This window comes from Labeo rohita, chromosome 5, assembly GCF_022985175.1.
Source record: "Labeo rohita strain BAU-BD-2019 chromosome 5, IGBB_LRoh.1.0, whole genome shotgun sequence".
NCBI lineage: Eukaryota > Metazoa > Chordata > Actinopteri > Cypriniformes > Cyprinidae > Labeo > Labeo rohita.
The window spans coordinates 9,146,034-9,167,384 of record NC_066873.1 but is presented as its reverse complement, the minus strand read 5'-3'; the positions used below and the strand labels follow the sequence as shown (position 1 = coordinate 9,167,384).

The following is a 21,351-nucleotide window of genomic DNA, read 5'->3' as shown; positions in this document are numbered from 1 at the left end:
AGCTGGAAATAAGCCCATTTTAAATAACAATCTGTAAATAACATTTGCATGGGTTGTCTGTGATGGAACTGATGCGTTCTGATATTAATATCCATTTTTCCTCCAAACTAAAACCTCAGTATCATCAAATTTTATGTAAGACGTACATAATTAAACCGCACTAACATACTGTATAATTAAAGTAGACTTTAACTGAAGGGTTAAAATATATTATCAGGATATTCACAGCTGTCACATGTTCCATATGTTGTGATACTGTAATGAGTCAGAAAGAGATTCATCATTCCATAAGCAATTGGTTGGCGTGACAGAGAAGAAATATTTCAGTCACCTTGAAACTGTTTTTATTTTATTATGCACAATATACTTTTGAAAAGCGTTTTTTTTTTCCTGAACAGTGTTACAAAAACATGGACAGATCAATGCCAGAGAGACTTGTTTTTCAGAGACCCACTGGCTGTTCTGTGGAGGTTGAGAAATATCTCAATGTCTGAGCTGTGTCACTCTAGCAGACTAATTTTGCATATATTTACATATGTGTTTGTCTATGGCTTGCCTTTCTCCTTAGCCCTTCTCTGCCTTTAATTGTTTTACATGGCAACGTGATGTAAAATCAGCATTTACAAGTGCAAATTATGATTTATTGCTATCCAAACTGGAAATATTAGTCTTTTTTTCACCTGTCACTTTAGGAAAAAATTTCTGCTGTTTTTAAAAAACACCAGGGTTGTGTTGTGTTTGTCAGTAATGCAATTTAATTCCCATCCAGATCATCATCTTTGAGTTTACATGCAGGAATTGTTTAAGAGAATATCTTTTTTTTGTTTGTTTGTTTCAGTAAAATTGACAACTGAAATGAACAAAGGCCACACATTTTAAGAGTGTCATCTGGATTTAAATAGAATTTAGCCAATGCTAAAAAATATATGTCGATATTCTGATTTAATTGATGTTTAAATTAGTTTTATGACAGAGTTTTAAACTAATTGTCAGTGAATTTTTATCAAGATTTTCTTCTGCCCAAACGTTAAGTAACTGTGCAAAAAGATACACTTTCATAACCAATAAATATTGATGTACACATCTAGTATTATAAACTTTTGAACTTGGTCAGCAAAAATATATGGATTGAAATAAAGTATGCCTGTGACAGTCCAGTAAAATGATGTTCTCTCCTGCTTTTTTTTCCAGATGCTGGATGTTTATGATTTACTCAGCTTTGATAACCCTGATGGTGGAGTATGGAAACAAGGCTTTGATATCTCTTATCAGGAAAATGAATGGGACAATGAGCCACTCCAAGTCTTTGTTGTGCCCCATTCACATAATGACCCCGGTGAGTGCTAATCTTTGTTGGCCATTGTCTTGTGTTTGTAGTCAGTAAGAATCACCATCAAGTATGCCTTTGTCTGATGTTTGTACATGATGAACATTACAAACATTTGTGATTGATGGTTGAAATTCATTCAGCTGCAGGCCTGGGTTAAATCCAGGGATGTGTATGTGTAATTGACTCATCAAGTACTCGTGCACAAACTAGTCAACTAGTGAAAACACAATTTGAGCTTTTTATCTTCCTGTAGGCAACAATTAAATATACTTTTGGGTGGTACTTACAGTTGGGTGATATATCTATAATGGTATCAATAGAAAAAAAATAAATCCACAACATCGATGATAAACTTTTGAGCAGTTAGTAGGGCCCTGTGACTTCCGCAGTGCTATTGACTAGTGTCTGTGAATATTAAGTCGCAAAAATACAATTTAAATACCAGCCTGCATGTTCTGCTTGTCTCTTTGTGAATGAATGGGGCAAACATGTGGTTTTGTTTACTATGGCACATACTGAAGCCTGCGTAATTCTCCAGGTGTTTTCAGCCTCTGTTGTCTCACTGAGTACATGAACACATAAACATAATTATAATACGTGATAGAACTGCTCTGAGAGTAACTTTATGAGCATTTTACCGTTTAGTTTAAGAAATACTATCGTCATATCATATACAAACAGAAACTTAAAGGTCTTCACAGCAACCCGTCAAAATAAAAGTTCGGTTTAACTTGAAGAAACTATGACAGAAATATATTACTTTATGTAATGATAGTAGTATACTACTAATAAAATTATTATTAAAACATTACTTTTAAAGGAATATTTTTTTTTTTTTACCAGAATTTATTTACAACCATTAAACTGGAATCCAGGAAGTTAATGGAAAACACAGAATTTGGTCAAAATAAAAATTAATTTGAGAAAAAAATAAAACTCATTTTATAGGGTCATAAAAAATGTAATTTTTGTTAAACTTTTAATACATTACTGTAAAAATTGTGAAAGTTTCATGATTTCAAAAAATCAGACATGCTTTTTGATTAATATTTTTTAATTGAACCATTAACATTAAAACAGTCTAGAAAAATTAAAACGGAAAAAACGGAATTTGGAAGACAATAAAACGGAATTTGGTAAAAAATAAAATGGATTTCATAGGGCTCTAAGTTGTCTCTGTTTATCCCACGTCTATACGTGTATTGCTAGAGCATTTTATTAAACTGTTAAATACAACACGAACTCAAAGTTCATAACTACAAAAACAGTAAAATAAAAGTTTGGTTTAACTTGAAGAAATTGTCTAACAAATGTGGAATGCATGCATTTCCTTCCCCATTATTGGTATAAAATCAATATCATGATAAATATATATATTGAATGATACAGAAATAAAATGTGGTAATATTTTTGGCCATTTTGCCCAGCTCTAGTGGTACTGAGGATGTGAGATTGGTATTTGCTTTCAGACACAGATGTGTGTCGATTATTATTAGTGTATTCACTTCCTGTTAGAGACATGCAAATAAAGCGGGACACCATTTCGGGTTCAGGTAAAAGCAGAAATGGCAAGCTTGAATTTTTGTTAAAGCGCTTACATGAATTATTCATTACCACCTTTTTATAGTTTGAGCTATAGTTTAAATAGTCTAAAAATTGTCTGACTAAATAAATCTTTTTGAGGTTGGAAAAGTTTTCCAGGTGGATGAACATCTGTTACTGTCAAAATTCCTACGAGAGGAAATTGTTGTGTGTAAAACTGATTTACATCCATAATAAAGTTCTCAGTCAGTCTTTAGAACTTAAAAATTGGTTTAACATCTTTATCATCATCATTAGAGTAAATCCTAATCATATTTATACTGTGATACACATTTGGAATTAAGATCCATCTTAGGTGAGCTGATCACAACTAGCCAGACAAGACAGTTTGCTGTTGACACCTGGTTGTCTCTCAAATCTCTTTTGACAACTCTGATCAGATTTCCAGAGGGTCTCTGGTTTCACAGCTATACATCACACATACATCACACACCGAATAAAAATCATCTGGTCAAGTGTGCTTATGACTATCTCCTTAGATGGTTTCGGTGTTTGGAAACATTTTAGACCCTGTTTGACCACTTGTGATCGGATCACCTGAGACAGATATTAATACAGCTATAAACGGGGTCATAGTTACGTCAGGTCCCTTTCTGGTATCCTTGTGCTTATTGTGCGAGAGTCGCCATGACAACAAAGTTGAAAGAGACAATAGAGTTTTACATACAAAAGGTCTAATATTTACATGGTTATACTTTAAAAACAGTCTGTATTTTGTCCAATTGCTAAAATTGTGAGTTTTTTTAACCTAAAAATAGCTAAGTGGTGTGGTGATGGACAAGTGCTGTTGACAGCTGAACTTGTTTTGAGCTCTGAATATTTCTTTAAACCAGCTAACTGAATAGACTTGCCATTCTGTGTCTTTTTTCAAGGTATTTTAATAGCTGTGATAAATAAAAATTGATGAACACTTCCTCTTAACAGCCGTCTCACTCAGCGCAAAAGAGCTAAAAATGAAATCACATTCTACAAAAACAGGAAGTTTATTACTTCACCCTTCCGTGTAAATTACCAAGTGCAAGTGTGCATTACAAACATTACATTACATTTGAAAAAGGACAGAAAGGAACTTATTGTCGGATTCACAGCAGTCAGTATTTAACTCACCAAAAATGAGTCATTTTTCTCTTACTTCGATTGTAGGATTTTGTGTTTTGTGTTTTTAATTACAAGTAAATCTGAAATCATGTCGACGCTGTATGCGTTTACAAGGTCAGTCCTATCTTTTGAGATCTCAGATCAATGACAAAAACATTTATACACCTCTTCTGTTAAAAACATGTTTTCTGTTTTGGAATTGCAGTTCGTTCTGATGTATATGTAGGGTAAAAAAACTAAAAAATATCTGGTTGGTTTATCCATCCTCAAAGTGAAAATACTTGGTGACTATTTCTTAAATTAGCAGTGCGGATCAGTTTTGTGACAATAACATTGATATTAACATTGAAAGCAATCCATGCATGAAACTATTTTGTTTTTGTTACAAAAACAACAGGAAATTATATCACAGAAAAACCCCCTGTAGTAGATTTTTCTGTGTTCAGCTTGATGTAGCACAAAAAGAAAAAAAATGCAGGGACTCACAAAACTCTTTTAGCGTAAAACGCTGCTGTAAAAAGGCAATGTTCATGGCACAAGATGCTAAAAACCTATGCTAATCTAAATACTTAAAATCTTAGTTAAAATAATAAAACATTTAAATAAAGATAATACTATTCTAAATACACATGCAAGCGTGACTGGACTGTTGATGGATAGCTGGTGTTACATCATGAACCCATTTCAGTTATTTTAAGCAAACATTACCAGGTGAATTAACATGCGCTGTTCTCACACACAAGTAAATAACTCGATAGCACGAGACGTTTGTTGTCTGACTGGTGGTAACTGGATCTGTTCTGTTTTTGTTCTGTGTCAGCATTTCTTTCACTCGTCACTTTTGTTTTATTATTGTCAAAAATTGTTGCCCTAGAAAGGGAAACAAAAAGTGTGCGTGAACAGACCTTTATTTCATTGATAATCAACCTTTAATTCACATTTATCATATAACAGAATTCACTGTGTTTGTTTAGTTGGCGAGCAGCGAGTACTTACTGTAAGTTGGAAAACTGGTTCTTTGGAAGGCATGTTTTTCTTTTTTTTTTTTTTCCTGTTAAATGTCATGATGTTTTATGGTAAAGGATGCATAGCAGCTGTCAGTTATGGTCTGTTGCTTATGCTTTCACCTTTTTTTATGATGTTAGATTACTCCTGTCCATAGTTCAATGTGTTTAGACAGCTGTCAGTACATCTTTATGGTTATTAGGATTAGTTTCTCAATGTTTGAGTTGAAATTATTAATATATGGTGACTGACATTTAATTTTTAATGGACATTTTGTGTGGGATTCAAATATCTGTAATTATGTTGACAGTGGGAGTGCCTGTTTGCAGCGTGTGCTTTATGTTTATGTGTATAAATAGTTAAAGACTGTGGGAGTGTTTGCGAAACCTCATTTTGTTTGCAGTTTCTTTGGTGCAGAAATAACATACTTCAGTTTTGAATATTTGCCAGGTTCATTTGAACTTTAAACTTGTTTTGCTAGTCAACCTGAGCTTTTAAAATTGAGAAACAAGGAGGTGACACCAGCTAGTACTAATGTAAAAAGGTATCATATATCATGTCTGTATGTTATTGTACATTTACACTTGCGTCAGTATACAATATCAATCATCACAGGTGAATAATTGGTATGTTAGATGAACGTAAACTCCTTAGTTTCATATATGTGACCTTGGACCACAAAATCAGTCATAAGGGTCAATTTATTTAAATTGACATTTATACATCATCTGGAAGTTGAATAAATACGCTTCCTATTGATGGTAGGTTTGTTAGAATAGGACAATATTTGGCCAAGACTCTGAGGGTTCAAAGAAATCAAACTATTGAGAAAACCGCCTTTAAAATTGTCCAGATTAAGTTCTTAGCAATGCATATTACTAATCAGAAATTAAGTTTTGATATATTTATGGTAGGAAATTTACAAAATATCTTAATGCAACATGATCTTTACTTAATATCCTAATGATTTTTGGCATAAAAGAAAAAACTATAATTTTGACCCATACAATGTATTGATGGCTATTGCTACAAATATACCCGTGCTACTTAAAGGAGAAGTTCACTTCCAGATCAACAATTCACAAATAATTAACTCCCCCCCTTGTCATCCAAGATGTTCATGTCTTTCTGTCTTAAGGCATAAAGAAATTATGGTTTTTGATGAAAGTATTTCAGGATTTTTCTTCATATAATGGACTTGATTGGTGCACCGATTTTGAACTTCCAAAATGTAGTTTAAATGCAGCTTCAAAGGGCTCTAAACGATCCCAGCTGAGAAAGAAGGGTCTTATCTAGCGATCATCATTTTTTTCGGAAAATAAAAAATTGTGTACTTTTTAAGCACAAAAGCTTGTGTAGCACAGATTCTGGGATGCACGTTCACGTACTATTAAATCATGTTGAAAGGTCACGCCGAATGTGGGCGGAACTACAGACCCAGTGGATGTGAATGTGCAAAGACTAAGTTGTAGGAGAAAATAAGATGGCGTTTTTCACCATACTCTACCTTTTTTTAGCCGGAGTACACAGACGATGAAGTTAGACATGATTCATAGTAGTGATGGGAAGTTCAGATCATTTTACCGACTCGGACATTTGAGTCTCGTTCAGCAAAATTAATGAATCTTTTTTCGAGTAATTTTGTTCATTTTAGCAAAATATAATTAAAATGTTACGTGTTACTTTCCTAGCACATCTACTGCTTACACAAACGTTGATCACACTACAAACAACACAAAACTATAATGCTTCAAGAAACAGAAAAGATTAATTCATTGTTTACCTGGGTCTTTAGTCTATGATTAGCTCACCTCTTATCTGACAAGTTTTCGGGTTTGAGTCGTTCGTTCATCACGTGACAGCCCCATAAGATGAACGAACGACTCGAAAAACCCGAAGACTCGAAACAGGTGAACTAATTCCAGTACAGAACCTAATAGGATGTTGTGCATGCGTGACTGAACGAATCACTCCCCGAGATGACTCGTTCTTCCCGAGTCACATTAAAGATTCGTTCAAAATGAATGAATCGTTCAAGAATGACCCATTACTAATTCGTGGCATTGTGAACACACATCCCAGAGCCTGTGCTACACGAGCTTTTGTGCTTAAAAAGTATACAAATTTTTATTTTAAAAAAAAATGACCGATCGTTTCGCTAGATAAGACCCTTCTTTCTCGGCTGGGATCATTTAGAGCCCTTTGAAGCTGCATTTAAACTACATTTTGGAAGTTCAAAATCGGGGGCACAATTGAAGTCCATTATATGGAGAAAAATGCTGAAATGCTTTCCTCAAAAACCATAATTTCTTTACGACTGAAGACAGATTATTTGTAAATTGTTGTTCTGGAAGTGGACTTCTCCTTTATAACTGGTTTTGTGGTCTAGGGTCAGATACACAGACCGCTAAAGCATAACACAGTCCTCCTTGTTTCTTGTAAAACTAGACAGGCCACATTTTCTTTCCCACAAAAGGCCGGTACTGGTACATGGGGTAATACTAGTTTACTTTGACTTACACTTTCCCCCCCTTTTTTGGTAACAGAAGAAAAAACAAAAACGTCTAACAAAAATAACAATATAAGTTGCCATGCATTTTGTATATTCGATCAGTCATTTCAACAGTACATGAAATCATTTTACACTCATGTAAGCTTTCAGATCTATTCAGCAGAGGAGAAAGCTTTCTCTATTTCTTCTCAAAGATTTAAGTATATATGTGACTTTCCATTTCTTTGACATCTGTTATTATTTGAAACCAACTCTCGAAGATGTATCTATCCTCTTTGAACCATTTCTAGGTTACAGCCTTTTTACTTGTTATCCGTAATATCTTAAACAAGTATCTGTCATTCTTTTCAAACTCATCTGGCATATCCTCCACATATCAAAAACAGAATGACTTAGGAATACAGACAGCAAAAATATTATTATTAGTAGATAATATGACCTCCCAGAAACTGTTCATCTGTGGACATTGCCAAAATACTGTGTATGTGCATGAAGTGCCTCCTCTGCCCCACTGTTCCTCCAGCATGGGTGTGGAGCCCCCATCTGTAATGCCTTAAGCCTTGGTGCGATAAGACAAAAATCCTGTTAAGTTCTTCCAACAGAACTCACGGCACATTTTTGAGCTTGCTGAAGTATGTGGGTAGTACATATTTTATTCCACTGGTCCAGAGTCAAGGTGATGTCTACTTCTTTTTCCCATTTTCATCTTATATATTCTGTTGAATGTCTCTTAGAATTATTTATACTTTATATAATCTGGATACTCTGCTATTTGTAAAAGGAAGTTAATTTAAAGCAATATTATTAAATGTGTTCTGAGTTTGTCACATCACAGAAAATGTGTTAATAACCACCCAGCCAAATTTGAAATGATAAAAAATGACAAGTAAGTAAAATACGGTATCAGAATCTTGAAAAAATAAGCAGTATTCTCTGCTCTCAAACGCTGGGGGCGTGTCCGTTATTGTCGTTGAAACCACGCCTACTCACGGGAAAGCTGCCGCCTGTTTCAACTGTCAAATACAAATAAATTTAAATAAGCGAACAAGCTGTTTTATAGATTATCGCAACCAGGTAATATGTATTTACGTGACGAAGGCATAGCTAGCTAACAAACTGTAGGCTGTAGTAAACAATGGTAATGACAATAACTTGCAATTGAGTGGGCGAACCGCTGATGCTAATGCACTTTAGCTATTATTGTGTTAGGGGAGGGCCCATGTTCAGTGGCTCCAGTGCATCATCAAGCCTGCCCAAAAAATCCTGAACACAAATGTGACCCTGGACCACAAAACCAGTCTTAAGTAGCACAGGTATATTTGTAGCAATTGCATTGTATGGGTCAAAATGATCAATTTCTCTTTTATGCCAAAAATCATTAGGATATTAAGTAAAGATCATGTTCCATGAACATATTTTGTAAATTTCTTACCGTAAATATATCAAAACTTAATTTTTGATTAGTAATGTGCATTGCTAAGAACTTCATTTGGATAACTTTAAAGGCGATTTTCTCTGTATTTTGATTTTTTTGCACCCTGTGATTCCAGATGTTCAAATAGTTGTGTCTCGGCCAAATATTGTCCTGTCCCAACTGTACATCAGTGGAAAGCTTATTTATTTAGATGTATAAATCTCTCATTTAAAAAAAATTTACCCTTATGACTGGTTTTGTGGTCCAGGGTCACAAATGATGAAAAACTGTTTGGTGGTCTAACACATTTCAGTACTAACACATTCATAGTTCACAGTCTTTGTAACATGTTTTCAGCAATACATTTCTAACATTTATAATGTGTTTAGAAACAATTCTTTGAATTGCCTTTACATAGACTTTAAAATGATAAGGGACATCATGCTTTGGGAAGTTAGAATTTTTTTTTTCTTAAAGCCTAAACTAGCATCCTCTTTCATCCTCTTTCGTTTCCAACTGAATCTAGAAATTAGTATATCCCATTCATGAAACTGCTTAATCGATGGAGAATGTTTGGAAAAGGTATAACAATCTCTTTTAATTTCTGAGCTAAAATCCAGTCCGGAAGGACCAGTGTTTTTTTTTGTGAATTTTTTTTTTTGTGACTGATTATTTTAGTTTGTTAGATGTTGTTTTAGCCATACTCCCTGATATTTAAGTGAATTTTGTTTCCAGTTAATAGTCAACTTATGCATAATCTCTTTTTTGGGTTGAAATGACAAAATTTGAGGTCTCTGTATGTTTGATTTATATTCACACTGTAAAAAAAAAAAAAAAAAAAAAAAAAAAAAAAACGTAAAAAGCTGTGGTTGCCAGAATTTTACTGTAAAAATTACAGTTACATTTAAATACTATCATTTCATTAACTGATGTAATGTTAATATACCAACCTATGGAAGTACTGAAGTCTGTTTTGTACTTTGTAATACACTGATAACTACCAAAAGCAAGTTGTGATGAGAAGTCACAACTCACTTGATGAACCAATGCTCATCACAAGCACCTTTTTTTAAATGCTAACATAACACTAAACACCATCATGGTAACATGCATTTATTTGAATCCTAGCCTCTGGATTAAAACATTGCAAGCTTCTGAGTTTTCTGAGATGACTTAACCTGAGTCTGCCATCCACTAACAAATTTAGTTCGATCTAACTTTATTAAATCGGTAGAAATGACTCAAGTCTTTTTGCTAAAATACAGACGAACAATTTGTAGTCTACATTCAGCTATGATACGGGTCTAAATTAACTACGTAGGGCTTTATCCTTTTCCTCTTTAGGTATAACTGAAATGATTGCTTCTCTCCAAGAGGAGAAATAACTGCCTCTTTCAGAGTTCAATTAAATAATGAGATAAGACGGGGTGAAATCTATTTTCTAAATGTTCTGATCCACTCTGCTAAACTTTCAGTACCAGGCATTTTGTTATTTTAAAGATTAATTTAAAGCTTTTCCTGTGTAATTTCTTTTGTTAAGAGATTATTATGCCTCTGTCCAATAGTCACGAGAATCTAAAAAAAAGTTTTCATGCACATTTTACCTGTATTCTTTTGAGAATACAGAGATTTATTATAATACATAATAATAATTCTTTAATCTTCTCCTCCTTCTTGTATATCTCATCCATCTTATTTTCAATATCTTTAATTTGCTTCAAAATCTGAGCATCCATGACTAATTGTATGTTGTTTCCTTAGATGCTGTAATTTGTCTTCAAGATTTTGTTCTTTTGCCTTCTTAAGGGCTGTAGTAATGCAAATGATCTTATCCCATAATACCGCCTTGGCCGCATCCCATACAATCGGACGTGCTCCTCCATTTTCATTACTCTCCATACATTATTTCATTTCTTATTTAATTTCAGCACATTCACTTTACCTAGAATACCTGTATAAAACCTCCATATTTTAAATATTAATCTGTCAAATTCAGAGTGCGATACAGTGTTGCGTCATCTGATATATCTGCATTATATATTGACAGTATCACTTACAATATGCCACTAAACTGTTATAGATGCTGTAAAAAAATCTGGATCTTCAGAAAAGCTTACATTTGAAAATTGTTTTATAATTTTGATTTCATTTGTATAAGATATCCATAAACATGTTGATGCCATAACTCTTTTTTTTTGTTTCACGCCCCTTTAAAAATGTAATATACTACTGCTTTTTTGCATTGAACACAAAATGAGATATTTGGCAGAATATCCAAGCTGCTCTTTTCCATTCATTAATTATGAGAATATGTATTATGTAGAATGGGTTGGAATAGCATGAGAATGAATAAACAATGACAGAATTTTCATCTTTGAGTTGAAACCGTTTTAAATATCATTTCAAAGTTTGTAGTAGGTTCATGACGTCATCTCAGCAACCTCTGTGATTTGTGTGTTGTTCTGTTCAGGCTGGCTGAAGACGTTTGATGACTACTATAAAGACCAGACGCAACACATTCTCAACAACATGGTGGTAAAATTGCACGAAGACAGTCGACGGAAAATGATCTGGTCTGAGATCTCGTATTTTTCTAAATGGTGGGACAGCATCGACGAGCAGAAACGAGATGCTGTTAGAAGGTGAGGCTTTTTTCTTCTGTTAATATCCATTCGTCCTCATGCGTCGGTGTAATTTATGGAGTCATTAATTGCAGCGTTCACACGCAGGTCTGGTGTAAGCAAGGCTGGGAGATGTTGAGGAGTGGAGGAGGACTCCATTGTGCTTTTGGTCCCATTTTAATTAAGCTCAAAGTTTGTTCTTCATTGCCTAGCTCTCAGGTGACAATTTATGTGCAAAAATAAAACAACAACAAAATTGAGTCTAGGTACTATGCAAACATGCTGATTTCATAGTGATAACAGTCATGGCCAAAAATATCAGCACCCTTGCAATTCTGTCAGAAAATGCCACCCTTCTCTCAGAAAATTGTTGCAGCTGCAAATGTTTTGGTACTCACATGTTTATTTTTTTTTGTTTGCTTTGGAACAACACAAACAATCAGAGAAGAAAAGTCAAATCTGATGCAATTTCACACAGAACCCAAAAAATGCACTGGACAAAATTGGAACAATTGTCAGATTTTCTGACAGAATTGCAAGGGTGCTAATATTTTTAGCCATGACTGTAGTTTCTAGCTTGTATTTATTTTCATAACAATTCTCTTCAGTGTAAACTGTTCCAAAAATGTGTTAACGTATTCCATTTTAAACCATAGTGAATCAATGTTATTCGTTTAAAGATGTCTTCAATACATATTTACATATGATTACAAAGTCAACCCTGTCACGAGAGTGGATGGGCTACAAAAGCATGTCAAATATACAGAATTGGTGGTGTTCACTGTTAAACTAGCCTTGGGAAAAGACACAAATGCCATGTGGAAATGCAATAAACATTTCTGCTGTGGGTTTGAATTCCAATTAGAGCATCTTTCAAAACGGCCTGAGGTGAAGGCTGAAGCCAAATGAAAAATCCAACGCCAATATTTATTCACTATTGATTTGATGCACAGAAAGAGTTTGAAGCAAACAAGCTCTATTCTTTTTGAACATTTACCCCCCTCCCCACCCCCCCGTTTATTTCCAAGATGGCCTTGGCTGACTCCAAATCAAGATTTTTGGCAGGCATGAGCAGGTTTTATTTCATTCTATACCAGCCGAATCAAGGTCTAGCATAATGATTCAATTTCTTTTACTGCCACATACATGGAGGTGTATCTTCAGAATAAATCAAGTTGTCTGAGCTCGGGAGCCTGCCTAGTGCGTTGCGGAAAATGGGAACTGCAGATAAGTCCATAAATTCCAATCTGTGCTGGCATATATATATATTTAATTTTCAGTATTGGGAATGAGACTTTTCAAATATTTCATATGTTAATCAAAGAGCATGTCAACATATTTTCAGATTGGTCTAACCTCATCTGAACCTCAATTTTCATGCCTTCCCAACATTTAACTTGATATAGGAAGCATTTAGTCTCAGATTTCTCTTTCTAAATTTATATTCCACCAGCTTTGGTGTGAATGAACCAAATATGTCTTAAATGATGGCAAAAAGTTCATAGTGCGGTCAAAGTCAACATAAGATGATTTGCGTAATCAATTTTACTCGGCAGGTCAAGTCAAGTCAAGTCAAGTCACCTTTATTTATATACCGCCTTTAACAATACAGAATTGTGACAAGGCGGCTGTACAGTATTAAATAGGAAACAGTACATCAACAATGCCAAAGGCAACATTAAACACTCACATTATAGGTAAAGGTAGTTAATCAAAAACAATAAAATAAAATGCAATATTGTGTTAAGAGAAAGTGTCCCCAACTAAGCAAGCCAGAGGCGACAGCGGCAAGGAACCAAAACTCCATCGGTGACAAATGGAGAAAAAAACCTTGGGAGAAACCAGGCTCAGTCGGGGGGCCAGTTCTCCTCTGGCCAAAGTTCCCGTGGTCTTGTGGCGACAGCCGTCTAGGTGATGTGGTCTTTAATGTGGATCCGTCTATGGGGCTCATCTAGTTGATGTGGACTCCGCTGACATTCAGGGCTGTAGAGGTCGTCTCTAGGTGCTGATCCACCGTCTGGGCTGGGTTCGGACTGGATCCGGGGGACTGCAGTGACCATCTGATCTGGATACGGACTGGATCTGGTGGTTAATGTGACCTCGGAATAAGAGAGAAACAGACTAATATTAGCGTAGATGCCATTCTTCTGACGATGCACCGAGTACATCGGGTGTTATGGGAAGTGTTCCCGGTTCCGGTTGACCTAATTAGTGCAGCCTAACAATCCTTTAACGGATTTGAATTATAAGAATGTGGATTTGTTATGTGTAAGCAAGGTTAAAGAGATGGGTCTTTAATCTAGATTTAAACTGACAGAGTGTGTCTGCGTCCCGAACATTGTAGGGTAGATTGTTCCAGAGTTTGGGTGCTAAATAAGAAAAAGATCTGCCGCCCGCGGTATTATCAAATTGCCAGAGTTTTGAGAACGCAGCGGACGTGAGGGACTATAATGCGATAAGAGCTCACTCAGGTACTGGGGAGCTAAACCATTCAGGGCTTTATAAGTAATTAGCAAGATTTTAAAATCTATACGATGTTTAATAGGGAGCCAGTGCAGTGTAGACAGAACCGGGCTAATATGATCATACTTTTTGGTTCTAGTAAGAACTCTAGCTGCTGCATTTTGGACCAGCTGGAGTTTGTTTATTAAGCGAGCAGAACAACCACCCAATAAAGCATTACAATAATCTAACCGTGAGGTCATAAACGCATGAATTAATGTCTGAGTAAAGTTATTGCACTTTTTATTTTTTCAAATAACATGCATTGATAAATTGTGCATAATAAGACTAGGAACATGTGTGAAGAAAGTGAAGAGTGTGGTTTTTGATTTCACGTTAACTTTAATGAAAGGTCTAATCATTGCTGCCCAGTGGGTCAAGTAATTCTGAAAGTTTCTGTCTGTTACGTGCTGAGCTAGTGCTCTCGGTTTTGCTAGCGCCGCTCTTATTACTGGCCTCCAGAGGGCCACGCTATACGATTCGCAGCTGAAATATTCAGCATTACTGAGAAAAGCTGCTGACTGGCAATCAGGCCTGGAGAACGCTACTTCTAATAAGGGATGCCATTACCCAAGGTGTCTGCTTTCTGTTCAAGAAAATAATTAGTTTGCAGCTGCAAAACTCAATAAATCTGAAGATTAAAAAAATGTTAGTTGCTGTGTGTAAAGCTGCGTATGTGGAGAAAGTGCTTTGTAGTGAAAACCCTGAAGAGAAGCTGTCGATGAGGTTGCAGTGGTGAAACCACTCCGCTGTCCTCTTCAAAGCGTTGCTTATCTACGTTTAAAGAAAGCATAATTTACTTTATATGCTTTATATACTTTATACATTTCTGGTTTTACTGTGCACAACATACCAAAGTAAAAAAGAAAAATCATAACCTTTCATCAAACAATATTAATGGGATGGGATGTCAAACAGACGTTTTCCAAACAGACAAACCAGTCTGACTCATCCACTCTTGAATCAGTGGTTCTCATCTTTGCTTCGGCATGCAGATTTTACATCGAACATTAAGTAGTGACCAAAAATTGCCTTAAAATCAAACATTAAAATGTATTAATATTAAAAACTTGGATGGATGAATGCATTTCATGCAAACTAGATTTTACCATATGACAGATAAATTTGCATCATCAATTTAATTGGATGTGCATTTGACATCAGTAACCAAAGATATGTTGTGTTTACTCTTACTGTTTAAAAGTTGGTAAGCCTGTTTATTTTGCTTATCATAACCATGCACGTTTATATGGCTAATTGCATTATCTTTTGGATTATCAATTGCAATGTCTTTTTGGAATGTTTTTAATTGTAATGTTTGCTAATATTTTTATTCAAAACAGTGGTTCCTTAGCTTTATTTAATTCAGTTTTACACTTTAACAGTTTAACACTTTATTTTTGGTTGTTTACATTTTTTTTTAAACCACTGTTTTGGTTTTGATGATGTTTTAGTGCCATGTTAAAAAAAATACAAAAATTACGAGATTTCGAGAATAAAGTCAAAATATTTTGAGAATAAAGTCAAAATATTTTGAGAATAAAGTCAAAATAGTTGGAGAATAAAGTCTAAATATTTTGAGAATAAAGTCAAAATATTTTGAGAATAAAGTCGAAATAGTTGGAGAATAAAGTCTAAATATTTGGAGAATAAAGTCGAAATAGTTGGAGAATAAAGTCGAAATATTTTGAAAATAAAGTCTAAATATTTTGAGAATAAAGTCGAAATAGTTGGAGAATAAAGTCGAAATATTTTGAGAATAAAGTTGAAATAGTTTGAGAATAAAATTGAAATAGTTTGAGAATAAAGTCGAAATATTTTGAGAAAAAAATTGAAATAGTTGGAAAATAAAGTCGAAATAGTTGGAGAATAAAGTTGAAATAAAGTCAAAATTATGAGAATTAAGTCTAAATATTTTGAGAATTAAGTCAAAACTATGAGAATTAATTTGTAGCAATTACGAAATTAAAGTTCCTGGAGATCGACTTTCCTGCAGAGTTTAGTTCCAACCCTGACCAAACACACCTGTCTGTAATTATCAAGTGCTCCTTGAGATCCTAATTAGTTGGTTCAGGTGTATTTGGTCAGGGTTGAAGCTGCACTCTGCAGGAAAGTCGATCTCCAGGACCAGGGTTGAGCACCCCTGTTCTAGGCTAATGGCCCAGATTGGGAGTCCAGGAGATATTCCAAAGTCTCAGCTTTCAAAATCCATCAGTTTTATAGTGAAATACAAACAATATGTCTATTACAATAGTGTTTAGTGTAAAATTGTGTAAAATTCTGTTTCTTTGCACTTAGTGTGAACTAGGGAACAAATTACTACAACATGACCATGATATAACTAAAACAATGGAGTGAATCGCTTGAATTAAAACTAAAGAACAAATTAGTATAAAAACAAAATAGTACATGGCCACGATTGAACTAAAACTAGGGAGCAAATTAGTACTAAGTGGCCTTGATTGAACCAAACTGAATGAACTAAAACTAGAGAACAAATTAGTGCACCACCTTGATTTAACTAAAACCAAGGAGTGAATTAGTTCAAATGAAATAGTACAACCTGGCCACAATTTAATTGCACTTAACTGTATCCTGCAAAAAAAAAAAAAAAAAAAAAAAACTTTCTCTGTTTACTCTAAAGCAGTTATGGGGGTCCAAAAAAAGTCAAGGCCGTTTGAACTCAGACTGACTGAAAGTGAAACACCAATAGCAGACTATTATTAACAGTAAATATTTTGTAAAAGCCAAAAATAATTAAGTAAATAAGAAAAATACCGGCACCTTTCAGCTGGCCTCCATCATGCAAACAAGACATATCAGACATACAGTAGTAGTTCTTTACAGGTTTTTGTATTGCCGTTGCTGCTTTTCATAGTTTTTTCAATGTACACAAACTTGACGGACGTGTTTGACCGGTGCTTTTTTTTGTTTTAAGTCCACTTCCAGAACAATTTACAAATAATTTACTCACCCCCTTGTCATCCGAGACGTTCATGTCTTTCTTTCTTCAGTCGTAAAGAAATTGTGTTTTTGAGTAAAACATTTAAGCATTTTTCTCCATATAATGGACTGATATGGTGCCCCAATTTTGAACTTCCAAAATGCAGTTTAAATGTGGCTTCAACGATCCCAAATGAGGTTGTAAATGATCCCAACCAAGAAAGAAGGGTCTTATCTAGCGTAACGATTGGTTATTTTCATAAAAATAATACAATTTTAATGTAATAATACAACTTTTTAATGTCAAACGCTCGTCTTGTCTTACAATTCAATTCAGTTCAATTCAAATGAGCTTTATTGGCATGACTGTGTAACATATCACAATGTTGCCAAAGCAATAAGTATATTATACAAACATATAGATTGACAGAAAAAAAATAAAAAATAAAATACAGAGAGTTATTGTAAATGGTTATTGTAAAGAGGGTATCAGTCTTTTTCCCTCATTTGATGGCAGGAGTACACGTACTGCGTTGCCAGGTGGATGCATTTTTCCTTCTCTCCCAATATATACGAGAGTTTCTTGTCTTACTCTGCCCAGACTGTTTTTGTTCCAGTTCATGACAGTCATGGTATGTCGAAAAACTCCCATCTCATGTTCTCCCTCAACTTCGAAATCATCCTATATCGCTGTTTTACCTTTTTTGTTAAGGGTGTTTGATCTTCTTTGCATGTTCACTTTGCAAACACTGTGTCGGTTCTGCAGTGATGTAGGATGATTTTGAAATGATTTTTGAAGTTGAGGGAGAAAATACGATTGGAGTTTTTCGACATACCCTAACTGTCTTGAACCAGAATACACAGAGTTCAGGGAGAGAAAGGCAAGATGAGCATTTGAGACTAAAAAGTATTTAAATTGCATTTAAACTGCATTTTGGTAGTTCAGAATCGGGGCACCATATCAGTTTATTATATGGGGAAAAATGCAGAAATGTTTTCCTCAAAAAACATAATTTCTTTACAACTAAATAAAGAAAGACATGAACATCTTGGATGACAAGGGGGTGAGTACATTATATGTGAATCTTCGTTTTGGAAGTGGACTTCTCCTTTAATTTTGCCTATATTTTTATTTAAAGCCATTAAAAATAAATGAATGAATAAAAGCATGGCAAAACATTACATTCTAGAGATTTGATAAAATATGGAAAGTCACCTAGCCATACCAAAAACTACTAAGTCATGAATGTGAATTCTTATTGCCTCTGTAGATATCAGTTGTTTTTGACACAGTTTTAGTTTCAGTAAAGAAAATAACCCTGCTTTTCTTGATTTCTAATCAAGTCCCATTTTTCTTTTTTTCTTGTGAAATATGTATCTTTTCTCCTAAAACACATTACAATGAGTTGTGAATGCAGTTTCATGTTGACTTGGTAGAGTAAAGCAGAATCTCCTTTTTTCTCTTTCATTCACCGTCTCTCTTTCTCTAACGCAGGCTGATAAAGAGCGGTCAGCTCGAGGTGGCCACTGGAGGCTGGGTGATGCCTGACGAAGCCAACGCTCACTACTTTGCATTGATAGATCAGTTAGTGGAAGGTCACCAGTGGTTGGAGAGAAATTTGGGTATGTAAATGTATTGCATCTTTCCCCTTTACTTCCCCATTTTCATTCGCTTGGTTACTCTGAAGTTTAAAACAAAGTGGTTGATATCTCCACATCAGATCTAAGTATGCTTCATAACTGCGTAATACGTGTAAAAAAAAAATAATAATAATAATGCTGTGGAAAAATGGATGAATGCAACTTTGTTTCCAGGCGGACTGATACAGGAGTTACGTAAAGCCAGTCAATTAGATTAGAACTTGCGAAATCAAGAATGAAGTTTCCATTTCGAAGGGACTGTGGGCGGTCCTAGGTTGAACTGCGTGATAATATCTTGTTTGAGACCCATTTAAATTCTGAGTCAGCCTCAGCTCAAGATGTGGGTTGTGAAACCCAGAATGTTAAACCTCTTAACTGCAATACTATAAGGAATTTTAGCTCTTCTACATATTTATGCTTCCTATATTGGCTCAAAGACCTCTGGGAGATTTTCCGAAGTTCATTATTACTGTATTAAAAAATGGAGCAAAGCCCTGGCTCTCATTACGACACATCCACTCTACCATCTGCTCTTCTGATATCTCAGCTGTCTGTGGACCGCTTCTCAAATATTGATTGATTGGAGAGACTGATACCACAGTGAGTCTTTGGCTTTCCGAAACAACACTTGTTTTGCTGATATTGCCATGCACCTGGTATTACATCGAGGAGAACTATGTGCTGCTCTATGTTAAGGTTTGCTCATGAATATAGACGCGGGTCTCTTCAGAGTATGCGTGCCCTTCACGATTACCTGCGTCTCTTGTGTTTCACTCTGCTGAGTTCCTTCTGAGAATCACCTCCTTTTACATTTGAAACTGTTGTAAATGCTCTGCTGAATCCATTTCCAGTTTTTCTTTATCCACAGTAAATATGTGACCTTGCTGTTTCTAAAACTGTGACTAGGGACGGGTGCTATAGCTAATGAATTCTATATACTGTTTTCATAGGTTTGTGGTTAGTGAGATTTTTTAATGTGTTAATGTGAATAAAGTCTCGTAGATTCAACAAGGGTGCTTTTATCTGATTAAAAATACAAAAAGCTCTAATACTGTGAAATATTATTCATTATAGTCAAAAGATTGGAATTATGATTTTTAAGTGTTTTTGAAAGAAGTCTAAAAAAATATTGTGAAACATTATTGCAATGTAAAAGAATTACAGTTTAAATTTGATAATTTTTTGTTCAGGATTTTTTTTTAAATAAATGGAAAGTACAAAAGAACACGATTTGTTTAAACAGAAAACTTTTGTAACATTATAAATGTCTTAATTATTAATGCATTTTTGCTGATATAAAAGTATTAATTTATTTCCAAAAAGAAAAAAAAAAAAACTTAGTGACCCTAAACCATTGAATGTTAGTGTATCCTAATATTTACATGTTCTGATAGCTTTCAGTCACTGCAGTAAAATAAGTTTATTAATTAAAATTAAAAGGAATGGTTCACCCAAAGATGAAAATTCTGTCATTAATTACTCTCATGTCATTCCAAACCTGTAAGACCTTTATTCATCTTCAGAACACCAATTAGGAGATTTGTGATGAAATCCAAAATTATGGTTGAACCACTGATGTCACATGGACTATTTTAACAATGTCCTTACTACCTTTCTGAGCCTTGAATGTGTCAGTTGCATTGCTGTCTATGCAGAAAGCTCTTAGATTTCATCAGAAATATCTTGATTGTGTTTCGAAGATGAATGAAGATCTTATGGGTTTGTGACAACATGAGGGTGAGTAATTAAAGACAGAATTTTCTAGGGATGCACCGATACGAATATTTTGGCCGATACCGATAACCGATAATTCTCTATATTTAAAAGCCAATAACCGATATGTTGGCCGATAATTTTAAATACTTTTTTTTTTATCAAATGTTTGAAAGCCTGCTTACAAGAAAGGTCTCATCATTAAAAGCCACGTCCAAAACACTTCAACATAAGCAGCGTAGTTTGAACAGTGTATGTTTTAAAAATAATTTTACTCTCCTATTACCAAATTTCCTCAAAAAAGTCTTTCACATAAATAAAATAAAGCATAAATAATGTGAACAAGTCACTGGACATCATTACTTGCCTGTAAAGAATCAAAATAAATGTGCTATGGTATGGATCAATAAAACGGAATAGCCTCTGCACGGACAATAATGAAATTATTTTACCGATATGGTGGCCGATATATCGTGCATCCCTACAATTTTCATTTTTGAGTGAATTGTCCCTTTAAATAAACATGGTATGTTTTACATTGTGTTTTCAGGAAAAGAAAACTAAGGAAGAATATTATTGAGTCATTTTGATTTGTATGCATGAGTAATGCATTACATTAAGTAGACATATTTAACATTATAACTACATATAGCTGTAAAAAGCACTTATAATATTGCACCCTTTTAGTGTGTTTACTGTTTAGTACGTAATACTGTGTGCTTTATTCCCCCCTTTTTTGTTAGGAGTGAAACCCAAGACTGGCTGGGCTGTGGATCCGTTCGGTCACTCTCCTACTCAGGCTTACCTCCTCAGACAGGCTGGTCTATCTAACATGCTGATCCAGAGAGTACACTACTCAGTGAAGAAACAGTTTTCCTCTCAGAAGACCCTGGAGTTCTTCTGGAGACAGAACTGGGGTGAGAAACTGATCTTGATGTCGAAAAGATGGAAGAATACTTTGTTCCTTTAT

General features: G+C 34.7%; 1 protein-coding gene and 1 long non-coding RNA gene across 2 annotated transcripts in view; one reads left to right on the top strand and one right to left on the bottom strand.

Annotated features, from left to right (window-relative positions):
• Window positions 1–21,351, top strand: part of man2a1 (mannosidase, alpha, class 2A, member 1) — a 70,959-nt gene that overhangs the window by 4,730 nt on the left and 44,878 nt on the right. The window contains exons 3-6 of the mRNA XM_051109199.1: window positions 1,192–1,336; window positions 11,432–11,603; window positions 18,523–18,650; window positions 21,125–21,298. Of these exons, the coding sequence (XP_050965156.1) occupies window positions 1,192–1,336; window positions 11,432–11,603; window positions 18,523–18,650; window positions 21,125–21,298 (619 nt within the window). The remainder of the gene's footprint in view (window positions 1–1,191; window positions 1,337–11,431; window positions 11,604–18,522; window positions 18,651–21,124; window positions 21,299–21,351) is intronic.
• LOC127165001 (uncharacterized) lies at window positions 14,496–16,918 on the bottom strand. Its single transcript, XR_007827726.1, has 3 exons — window positions 16,869–16,918; window positions 14,963–15,116; window positions 14,496–14,858 (listed from the first exon to the last, which is right to left on the bottom strand). It is a non-coding gene; the product is annotated as an uncharacterized LOC127165001 (long non-coding RNA).